The sequence below is a fragment of the Ostrea edulis genome, chromosome 8, assembly GCF_947568905.1.
Source record: "Ostrea edulis chromosome 8, xbOstEdul1.1, whole genome shotgun sequence".
NCBI lineage: Eukaryota > Metazoa > Mollusca > Bivalvia > Ostreida > Ostreidae > Ostrea > Ostrea edulis.
The window spans coordinates 63,716,073-63,728,165 of record NC_079171.1 but is presented as its reverse complement, the minus strand read 5'-3'; the positions used below and the strand labels follow the sequence as shown (position 1 = coordinate 63,728,165).

At 37.0% G+C, this 12,093-nt stretch overlaps 2 protein-coding genes across 4 annotated transcripts in view; one reads left to right on the top strand and one right to left on the bottom strand.

The window, feature by feature from the left end:
* LOC125661882 (paired amphipathic helix protein Sin3a-like) overlaps positions 1-1,354 on the bottom strand; it is a 30,219-nt gene extending 28,865 nt beyond the window's left edge. Inside the window, exons 1-2 of the mRNA XM_056147759.1 lie at positions 1,272-1,354; positions 225-275 (exon numbers count right to left, since the gene is read on the bottom strand). Coding sequence (XP_056003734.1) covers positions 225-233 — 9 coding nt within the window. The 5' untranslated portion in view covers positions 234-275; positions 1,272-1,354. The remainder of the gene's footprint in view (positions 1-224; positions 276-1,271) is intronic.
* A 321-nt stretch (positions 1,355-1,675) lies between these two features.
* Positions 1,676-12,093, top strand: part of LOC125661268 (DNA repair protein complementing XP-A cells homolog) — a 19,581-nt gene continuing 9,163 nt past the window's right edge. For all 3 annotated transcript variants that reach the window (XR_008797740.1, XR_008797741.1, XM_056146637.1), the window contains exons 1-4: positions 1,676-1,774; positions 3,908-4,034; positions 5,642-5,745; positions 7,896-8,001. Coding sequence is in view for 1 of the 3 variants with exons in the window: in XM_056146637.1 (XP_056002612.1) it covers positions 1,723-1,774; positions 3,908-4,034; positions 5,642-5,745; positions 7,896-8,001 (389 nt within the window). In the remaining 2 variants the exon portion in view is untranslated. The remainder of the gene's footprint in view (positions 1,775-3,907; positions 4,035-5,641; positions 5,746-7,895; positions 8,002-12,093) is intronic.

The window sequence follows — 12,093 nt, the reverse complement described above, 5'->3', positions numbered from 1 at the left end:
CATTTAAAAAAAAATGAACCCCCCCCCCCCCCCCCAAAAAAAACAACCTGTAAATCTAAAAGTTTTCAATTTCAAAATACATTAATATTGTTGTACATGTCCTCGACTTTGACTAAATAGAGTAAAAATTAAGTTTTCGATTTCCAAAATATTATTGTGCGTATCCTCCACTTTTCATCCCTATCAGATTTCTCTGGTATGTGCCATCCCTCCTTAAGCTTTACCGTATTCATTAGCTGCCCAGATTTTCAGCTGGAAAAGGAGCTCCTTCTGACCTACAAAGTAACCAAACATCGATTCCAGTAAATATTCCGATCATTAATTAAAATAATAAAACAAAATGAATGACACCTCGTGTTAATTAATGAAGATTTTGTATTGCTATAACATGTTCTTAGACATGTATTCTGACACATCTTAAATGTTTAAAATGACATTAAAAATAAATCAAATGTGATGGGCACATGAAAATAACTAATATCCTGTCACCCCTTACCGTCATCTTGGACCATTCCGGTGTACACAAAATAAGTCGCCATTATTCCCGCTGAATTCGACTTCAACATGTTTGCTTTTTCCTAAGCTAATGTCGCGTTACGCAACGAGATATATCTTTCAATAACGTTTATCAAGACAAATTATGTTATTTTACAGAAAGCAGACCTCAACAAAACGGTGTTATATTCTATAAATTTGTTAGAAAAGGACCGGGGAGTTCAAAACATGCAACTCGGAACTCCTCACCGAGGAGTTCCGATTTCCATCGCGATTTACCTCGATTTTTATAAACTTACAGAATGGTCATAGCTAGTTGACTGAATTTTCCTGTAGTATGAAGCCTATCAAAATGTCTCAATGGTTCACATGTTAATAAAACCCTCAGAATTATTCACCGTTTGCTGGGGCTTCAGTACCAAGCAGACAGCCGATTGGACGAGTCCATTTCCTCAATAGCCTACACCATAACAAGAATTTTCTTCTGTCTTTCTAAAATTGCTTGTTTCAGAGAATGATACAGTGCAAATACAGAATCTGTGCATATCAGAGATCTGTTTTGAACATATCTGAATGGAGGTTTTTCCTTTGATAGCTCAAGAAAGAGGAAATTCCGATCAACTGTTTGGCAACAAGACGACCTATATGTTGGTAAAAATCAACAAATATTTGTCGAAGAAAAATCAACGATTATCTGATACAATAGCGATGATTTTATAAAATAATACAAGAGATGTGTTACATTGAACATAGAAAACAAATAATTTACACCGTACCTTCGTTTTCACCACCGATGATTGTGATATTTGTCGGATTGTTCTTCTGGGATTCCCTTCCGAATATCAATACAAACTTTTCTATTTTTAAACATCATAAACGTCATACAGGGTTTTCCAATTTCATCCAATGAAAAGTCAGATTGCAGGAGTTTTAAAATGAAGGGCACGCGGGTCTTGAAAACTTACTTCCGCTAAATATAAGAGGCGGATCATATATTTTGTGTTAGGAGAGTAGAAATTGATTTTCTTACAAATACTAATGTTACATGAAAGGTATTTAAGTATTTCAAACATAGTGGTATGTTCTAAAACATAATAATAATAAAAACTAAACAAACCCAAAACCCAGAGAGTCCATGATGATATATTACATTCTGCTTTATATAATCGGGATCGATATTTATTGTTGCCATTACGAAGTGAAAGTAGAAGAAGATCCTATTTCGCTATGTCAGAAGAGTCGGGCCCTTCTTCAGCGTGTAACAGTTCAACTGATCAGAGTATAAAAATAGAATTACCTTACAATGAAAAGAACTAAAAACAATAATCATTTCTAATCTTGTATGAAGCTAATTTTAAACAAAATAGTACAAAAATCAAGGATTCTATGTGTCAACAGGCATTGACACGAAAAAGAACCCTCACTGTTAATATTTGTTGTAATTAATGTATTAATGTTTGGTATGTTTCTTTATATTGATGACTTATAAATTAACTTATTTTCATGAAAGTAAAATAATTAAATTCTCTTCACTCTTCAGAACAGTCCGAAATATCTGACGTTTTCCTGGCTTAAATTCTATGATTTCGATATTAACCGTGCCAGGAAAATGTCAGAACTGGCGCCATGAGGTAAATTTGACTGGAAATTTCGCCGCCTCTATCTGGAGGCAGCATTCTCAGACTGATTTTAAATACTTGCGAGCCGAATCCAATGTTAAAATCATAATTCATCAATAAAACGATGCTTCTTGTACTTACTAATATGGATTTTATGGGTTCATTCATCACTTAAATAGCCTCATGAAAACATTTTAACAAACTGTCGAGCTTTGTTTTGAGTCACGTTACTTGTTCGCTCAAATGACAGTGAAAATTTGGTTGACTACAATTGTGTGCTTCTGTTATCGAATTTTGGAGTGATATTTTCTTTTGATTGATATTAGTAAGTACAAGAAGCATCATTTTATTGATTGATTATGAGTTTAGCATATGTAATGGCACCGGTGCTGACGTTTTCCTGGCACGGTAAATATCAAAATCATAACAAAGCCAGGAAAACGTCAGATATTTCGGACCATCTTCAAAACTGATTCAAACCAGTATATGATAGTCTATTTATGCTTCATATGCCTTGTTTCAGGCACATTTGATGGTTAATTGTATTTCTGAGAATTTTTAAGTCCCAATTCTTCAACGCATCAAAATAATTTAAGTATGGCATGCTTATATATTTACAAGACTTATTTTTCCTATGTCTGATAGAAATAATAATGTTGTCATTCCTTGTGTGTGATAAAAAGCACATTGTTGTCAATCTTTATGTCTGACAGGGATCGAAATTAAATTTTTTACTACTAGCAAATTTTAACTAGTGGATTATTTTCCAAGTAGCAAAATTTAGCTTTTACTAGCATTTTTCAATCGATTCCTGTTTTACAGATTCCTGTTTTATCAAAGTATAGGGAAAATCTTTAAAAATCTTTTTTAGAGCACAATGATAAATATAAGATTTAGAATTCTTTTATTTGCCATTTTAATGAATATCAGATAACATAGATGTATCATAGGGTGCATGGTGAAGGTCACAGGGTACACTAGTCTTGTGCGGCTGCTCAATGTCCAGAAATCTACCACCTGTTTACAACTTCACATGGTTTGAAATCTTAAACACTGTTAGCACCAATTCAAACTATATGTTCAGAGCTTTTGGAAATTTCATCTAAAATATTCTAGTTGAAAAAAACCCCGCAAACTCGAAGTGATTGACTATAGACTACAGCAGGACACTGCCTGAGGCGGTGGTACTAACACCTTCTTGTGTTAAGTAAACATGGACGAGATCAACATGCTTGCTATTTAAATCAGACATCCCCGAGACGCCCGAAGTGTGCTTAAAGTAGGCCATCTTCGACATCACTGACTGAGATGACCCTGGCTTTAGTTATTTATTCGATCCACGTTTACTTTTTCAATACTTTTATATCCATTCTGTAAAGTGTTTCTATGCACTTAACAAAATTATTGTAAACTTCAAACAATAAACTGAGGGAATCTAGAAAAAGGATCGTTTTGTTTTTTCTTGCTTGCAAAAAATTGCGATCACTTGTGATTTTTCACTCGCAACTTCAAATTTTTTAAAGTCGCATTTAGTGAGTATTTCCCCTTAATTTCGTTGCCTGTCTGATAAAAAGCATGATGTTGTCAATCTTAATATTCTACAGATCCCACAGAGTACACGACCTTGTGGAACCTTATTCATATTGAACATCTCCGTTATAGTTCTGTTGTTATTTTTACGTGATCGTTTCTTGCAATTATTAAGGTAGTACTGTGTCACTTTACAAATATACTTTGTCAACTGGTTTTAAATGAAGATGGAAAAATAGATGATAGTGTTATTATACTTACAGGCACTGAAGCCGCAGAAATCAAGCTAACAGCAGCTCAGAGGGCAAGAGTGGAACGCAACCGTCAAAGGGCACTACTCCTAAGGCAGGCCAGGCTAGCTAAAAAACCGTACACAGCCACAGAGTCTAAGTAAGTCTCGGAATCAGTCCAGGCTAGCTAAAAAAAAAATGTACACAGAGACTAAATGTCAGAATCAGTCCAGGCTAGCTAAAAATCCTCACAGTCACAGAGTGTAAATCTCAGAATCAGGCTAGCTAAAAAACCTCATAGTCACAGAGTGTAAGTGTCAGAATCAGTCCAGGCTAGCTAAAAAAACCTCACACAGTCACAGAGTGTAAGTCTCAGAATCAGTCCAGCTAAATAACTACAGTCACAGAATCAAAGTATCATAATGTACTAAAAAAACTCACACAGTCACAGAGTGTAAATATCAGAGTCAGTCCAGGCTAGCTAAAAAATCCTCACAGTCACAGAGTGTAAGTATCAGAATCAGTCCAGTCTAGCTAAAAAAAAACTAACACAGTCACAGAGTGTAAGTATCAGAATCAGTCCAAGCTAGCTAAAAAACCTCACAGTCACAGAGTGTAAGTATCAGAATCAGTCCAGGCTAGCTAAAAAACCACACAGTCACAGAGTGTAAGTATCAGAATCAGTCCAGGCTAGCTAAAAAACCTCACAGTCACAGAGTGTAAGTGTCAGAATCAGGCTAGCTAAAAAAAACCTCACACAGTCACAGAATGTAAGTGTCAGAATCAGGCTAGCTAAAAAAAAACCTCACACAGTCACAGAGTGTAAGTATCAGAATCAGTCCAGGCTAGCTAAAAAAAACTCACACAATCACAGAGTGTAAGTCTCAGAATCAGTCCAGGCTAGCTAAAAAATCCTCACAGTCACAGAGTGTAAGTATCAGAATCAGTCCAGTCTAGCTAAAAAAACCTAACACAGTCACAGAGTGTAAGTATCAGAATCAGTCCAAGCTAGCTAAAAAACCTCACAGTCACAGAGTGTAAGTATCAGAATCAGTCCAGGCTAGCTAAAAAAACCACACAGTCACAGAGTGTAAGTATCAGAATCAGTCCAGGCTAGCTAAAAAACCTCACAGTCACAGAGTGTAAATATCAGAATCAGTCCAGGCTAGCTAAAAAAACCTCACACAGTCACAGAGTGTAAATCTCAGAATCAGGCTAGCTAAAAAAAAACCTCACAGTCACAGAGTGTAAGTGTCAGAATCAGTCCAGGCTAGCTAAAAATCCTCACAGTCACAGAGTGTAAGTCTCGGAATCAGTCCAGGCTAGCTAATTAACTACAGTCACAGAATCAAAGTGTCATAAAGCACTGCTCATAAGTCAGGCTAGGTAAATAACTGTATACAGTCACAGAGTTGAGATAAAAAATCTTGTAGTAAAAAGATCTGTGGGTGTTTTATTTTGAAGGGTGTGAAGTTTGTGAATTTAAGAGATAGATATATGTTACTAATTTTGACTTGTAAATTGTTGATTTCATTGATATATACATGTACATTACAAAAAGTGCTAAGATTTCGTGATTATCATTTTGGCAGTATGGAACTTCTCAGTAAACTCTACGAAGATCTGTACTTCATTGGAAAAACATCCCATGTATCATAATATAATGTATAGCTTGCATAATACTTACTAGACTTGTAAAAAATGCATACACCCCTAGCTGGACTGACCAGAGATGTTAGGGCCTGATTATTGCATTGTTTTGTGTAGACAGAAGGTGACTCGCACGATCGACACCGGAGCAGGGTTTTTTTTGGAGGAAGAGGATGAAGAGGAGGACAAGTCAAGGAAAACAGAGGTCAAACATCCCCTAGGTAAGGTCAAGGTCACAAAGTATTTTAATATGAAATCAATGTCACCCATGGTACTCTTTTTAGTTTACGTACTGTGTTGGTCATATTTTATTTTCATGCCAACTTTTAAAAATCCTCATGGGGGATTTTGCACGCGACGACCTTTTTTCAAAGCTCAAAATTCACGACATTTTACCATGAAAATAAATATTTGTCTTTTCGAATAAAATATCAGTCAAATCATTGTAAATGTATCATATATTAACACAACATCAGGTGTGTTTGACCATTAACTATAAAAAAAAACAAAAAAACAACAACTTTGAAAGATATACATAAATATTTTATTAAAATCATCTATTCAGCAAAAAATCCTCTCCAACAACAAGTCACATACATATTATCAAATAATACTTAAAGTTGCATCCTTTTACACCATACAATAAACATTGGCTGGTCTATATATCAAAATTTAAAGCACATGCATTTAGGTATGACTACAAAGGCGATCTTGCTTGTCTGTAAACATGGGCTTGCAGAGTCTGATGGAATAATCTGCATTGCAACCAGAAAAGGAGTGATCTGCCCTGCTATGAAGTTTGCGAACAAAATCCTTGCACCCATGGCATCTGAAATAATTACCAGGAAAAAAACACATCAAAATATACGATTTTACTTGTAAATTAAGGCTACTTGCTAATATAAAATTCAGTACAGACTTGTGCGAATTACGCATCACAGAGTCTATTTATTGAATACTACACTATATAGACTATATAATACATTGCTATAGACAGATATATTCGGATAGCCTATATTATTATAGCTGGAAAAAATATATATTTGATGTACCTTATTGCAAATTTTGGATGCTGTCAGCGAGAGACAAAAATCGGGAATGTCCGATTGTTTGGTGGTGACACTATCATCGTTGTCATTCACATTTGTGTAAAGGATATGTCAATTTGAAATTCGTTTTCCCGATTAATTACTATCAAAACATGCTTTGCACTGTCCAATAAGCACCCCGACACAGGCAGACCAGGTAAATTACACCACCTCGATACCATGCGACACAGGTAAACAGCAATGGCTGACTATGTCCCGATTTCTGATTGGCCAGTTCAGAAATGACGCGGGATTTCAAATTCCGGTTGGAAATGGGAGTTTGTTGTCGTAAAATGGGAGATATTTTTAGAAAATCAGGATTTCGGGGTATTTTTGCAATCCCGATCAGGATATCGGGATTTGCCTTTTCAGTTGCTTCAAATCGGGAAAATCTCGCACAAATCGGGAAAGTTGGCATGTATGCTCAATTTAGCGGCACACATTTCTCTTATTATAGAATCATTTTACTAGGATAACCATGAGATAAGCAGCACACATTTCTCTTCAGTGTTTTTGTTTTTGGAGCCAATAATCGGCCTCAGTCCCAATTAGAAATTCCCCGAAATCTGACTGGAATATTCCCAATCGTAAATTCCGAAAATTCTTTGTATGACTTATCTAAACACTATGTTTATATTGTGTACACTTTACATTCGATGATGAAAATCCAATCCTGGTTTTAGTACAATGAACACTGTCACAGTACCGGTATTCGTTAGAAATGGAGCATGGTTGTTATAAGTTAATTATACCTTAAAGACCCTTCATTCTTAATGTATGATTGATGAATATCACAAAGTTTCATCAAAAATAAATTTTCCCAATTTTCTTGTTTTGTCTCCCTAATTTTCCCAATTGTAAGGGCCCCAGCCCCCAGTCCCAAAGTACTGAAAAAATCACAACAATGCTCTTATTATAGATAAATGTGAAGTTATAGCAGCACACATTAGATATTCTTGTTTTATAGAATGCCAAATTTCAATTAATCTTATTGATGTTATTTTTATCCAATAAATTAAACACTGTATACACCTAAAGAAACACATTTGTCCAGAAAACCAGGTCTTCAGGGCGTTTGTTATAGTGTCCAGAAAACCAGTTCTTCAGAGCGTTTGTTATAGTGTCCAGAAAAGCAGGTCTTCAGAGCGTTTGTTATAGTGCCCAGAAAACCAGGTCTTCAGGGCATTTGTTATACTGTACAGAGAACCAGGTCTTCAGAGTGTTTGTTATAGTGTAGGTTCTGAGCTGCTTGGTGATAAATGTTACTGTTGTGATTATTGCAGGGCCAGTTATTGAATGCGATGCTTTGGTGTGCGAGGATTGTGGGAAGGAATTCCTGGACTCCTGGTTATTGACGACGTACAACGTCAATGTGTGCGACGTCTGCAAGTTAGTAATATCTACATCACCATAGACACACCAGTCATATACACACTAGTCATACACACTAGTCATAGACACACCAGTCATATATACACTAGTCATAGACACACTAGTCATATACACACCAGTCATATACACACCAGTCATATACACACTAGTCATAGACACAGTAGTCATATACACACCAGTCATATACACACTAGTCATAGACACAGTAGTCATATACACACTAGTCATATACACACTAGTCATAGACACAGTAGTCATATACACACCAGTCATAGACACACCAGTCATATACACACTAGTCATAGACACACCAGTCATATACACACTAGTCATATACACACCAGTCATATACACACCAGTCATATACACACCAGTCATATACACACCAGTCATATACACACCAGTCATAGACACACCAGTCATATACACACTAGTCATAGACACAGTAGTCATAGATACACCAGTCATATACACACTAGTCATAGACACAGTAGTCATAGATACACCAGTCATATACACACCAGTCATATACACACTAGTCATACACACTAGTCATAGACACACCAGTCATATATACACTAGTCATAGACACACTAGTCATATACACACCAGTCATATACACACCAGTCATATACACACTAGTCATAGACACAGTAGTCATATACACACCAGTCATATACACACTAGTCATAGACACAGTAGTCATATACACACTAGTCATATACACACTAGTCATAGACACAGTAGTCATATACACACCAGTCATAGACACACCAGTCATATACACACTAGTCATAGACACACCAGTCATATACACACTAGTCATATACACACCAGTCATATACACACCAGTCATATACACACCAGTCATAGACACACCAGTCATATACACACCAGTCATAGACATCAGTCATAGACACACCAGTCATATACACACTAGTCATAGACACACCAGTCATATACACACTAGTCATAGACACACCAGTCATATACACACTAGTCATAGACACACCAGTCATAGACACACCAGTCATATACACACCAGTCATAGACACACTAGTCATATACACACTAGTCATATACACAGTAGTCATATACACAGTAGTCATATACACACCAGTCATAGACACACCAGTCATATACACACTAGTCATAGACACAGTAGTCATATACACACTAGTCATATACACACTAGTCATATACACACCAGTCATATACACACTAGTCATATACACACCAGTCATATACACACTAGTCATATACACACTAGTCATAGACACAGTAGTCATATACACACTAGTCATATACACACCAGTCATAGACACACTAGTCATAGACACACTAGTCATATACACACTAGTCATATACACACCAGTCATAGACACACCAGTCATATACACACCAGTCATAGACACAGTAGTCATAAACACACTAGTCATATACACACTAGTCATATACACACTAGTCATATACACACCAGTCATATACACACTAGTCATATACACACCAGTCATAGACACACCAGTCATAGACACACCAGTCATATACACACAAGTCATAGACACACCAGTCATATACACACCAGTCATAGACACACCAGTCATAGACACAGTAGTCATAGGCACAGTAGTCATATACACACTAGTCATAGACACACCAGTCATATACACACCAGTCATATACACACCAGTCATATACACACCAGTCATATACACACCAGTCATAGACACACCAGTCATATACACACTAGTCATAGACACACTAGTCATATACACACTAGTCATAGACACACTAGTCATATACACACTAGTCATATACACACCAGTCATATACACACCAGTCATAGACACACCAGTCATATACACACCAGTCATATACACACTAGTCATAGACACACTAGTCATATACACACTAGTCATAGACACACTAGTCATATACACACTAGTCATATACACACCAGTCATAGACACACCAGTCATAGACACACCAGTCATATACACACGAGTCATAGACACACCAGTCATATACACACCAGTCATAGACACACCAGTCTTATACACACTAGTCATACACACCAGTCATAGACACACCAGTCATATACACACCAGTCATAGACACACCAGTCATATACACACGAGTCATACACACACCAGTCATATACACACCAGTCATAGACACACCAGTCATATACACACTAGTCATATACACACTAGTCATATACACACCAGTCATATACACACTAGTCATACACACTAGTCATATACACACCAGTCATATACACACCAGTCATAGACACACTAGTCATATACACACTAGTCATATACACACCAGTCATATACACACTAGTCATATACACACCAGTCATATACACACCAGTCATATACACACCAGTCATAGACACACCAGTCATATACACACGAGTCATAGACACACCAGTCATATACACACCAGTCATATACACACTAGTCATACACACTAGTCATACACACAGTAGTCATAGACACAGTAGTCATATACACACCAGTCATAGACACACCAGTCATAGACACACTAGTCATATACACACTAGTCATACACACTAGTCATATACACACCAGTCATATACACACCAGTCATAGACACACCAGTCATATACACACCAGTCATATACACTAGTCATACACACAGTAGTCATAGACACAGTAGTCATATACACACCAGTCATAGACACACCAGTCATAGACACACCAGTCATATACACACGAGTCATAGACACACCAGTCATATACACACCAGTCATATACACACTAGTCATACACACTAGTCATACACACAGTAGTCATAGACACAGTAGTCATATACACACCAGTCATAGACACACCAGTCATAGACACACTAGTCATATACACACTAGTCATACACACTAGTCATATACACACCAGTCATATACACACCAGTCATAGACACACCAGTCATATACACACCAGTCATATACACACCAGTCATATACACACTAGTCATACACACTAGTCATACACACAGTAGTCATAGACACAGTAGTCATATACACACCAGTCATAGACACACCAGTCATAGACACACTAGTCATATACACACTAGTCATACACACTAGTCATATACACAGTAGTCATAGACACACTAGTCATAAACACACCAGTCATAGATACACCAGTCATAGACACAGTAGTCATAGATACACCAGTCATATACACACGAGTCATATACACACGAGTCATATACACACCAGTCATAGACACACCAGTCATATACACACCAGTCATAGACACACCAGTCATATACACACCAGTCATATACACACTAGTCATAGACACACTAGTCATATACACACTAGTCATAGACACACTAGTCATATACACACTAGTCATATACACACCAGTCATATACACACCAGTCATAGACACACCAGTCATATACACACCAGTCATATACACACCAGTCATAGACACACCAGTCTTATACACACTAGTCATACACACCAGTCATAGACACACCAGTCATAGACACACCAGTCATATACACACGAGTCATACACACACCAGTCATATACACACCAGTCATAGACACACCAGTCATATACACACTAGTCATATACACACCAGTCATATACACACTAGTCATACACACTAGTCATATACACACCAGTCATATACACACCAGTCATAGACACACTAGTCATATACACACTAGTCATATACACACCAGTCATATACACACTAGTCATATACACACCAGTCATATACACACCAGTCATATACACACCAGTCATAGACACACCAGTCATATACACACGAGTCATAGACACACCAGTCATATACACACCAGTCATATACACACTAGTCATACACACTAGTCATACACACAGTAGTCATAGACACAGTAGTCATATACACACCAGTCATAGACACACCAGTCATAGACACACTAGTCATATACACACTAGTCATACACACTAGTCATATACACAGTAGTCATAGACACACTAGTCATAAACACACCAGTCATAGATACACCAGTCATAGACACAGTAGTCATAGATACACCAGTCATATACACACCAGTCATATACAC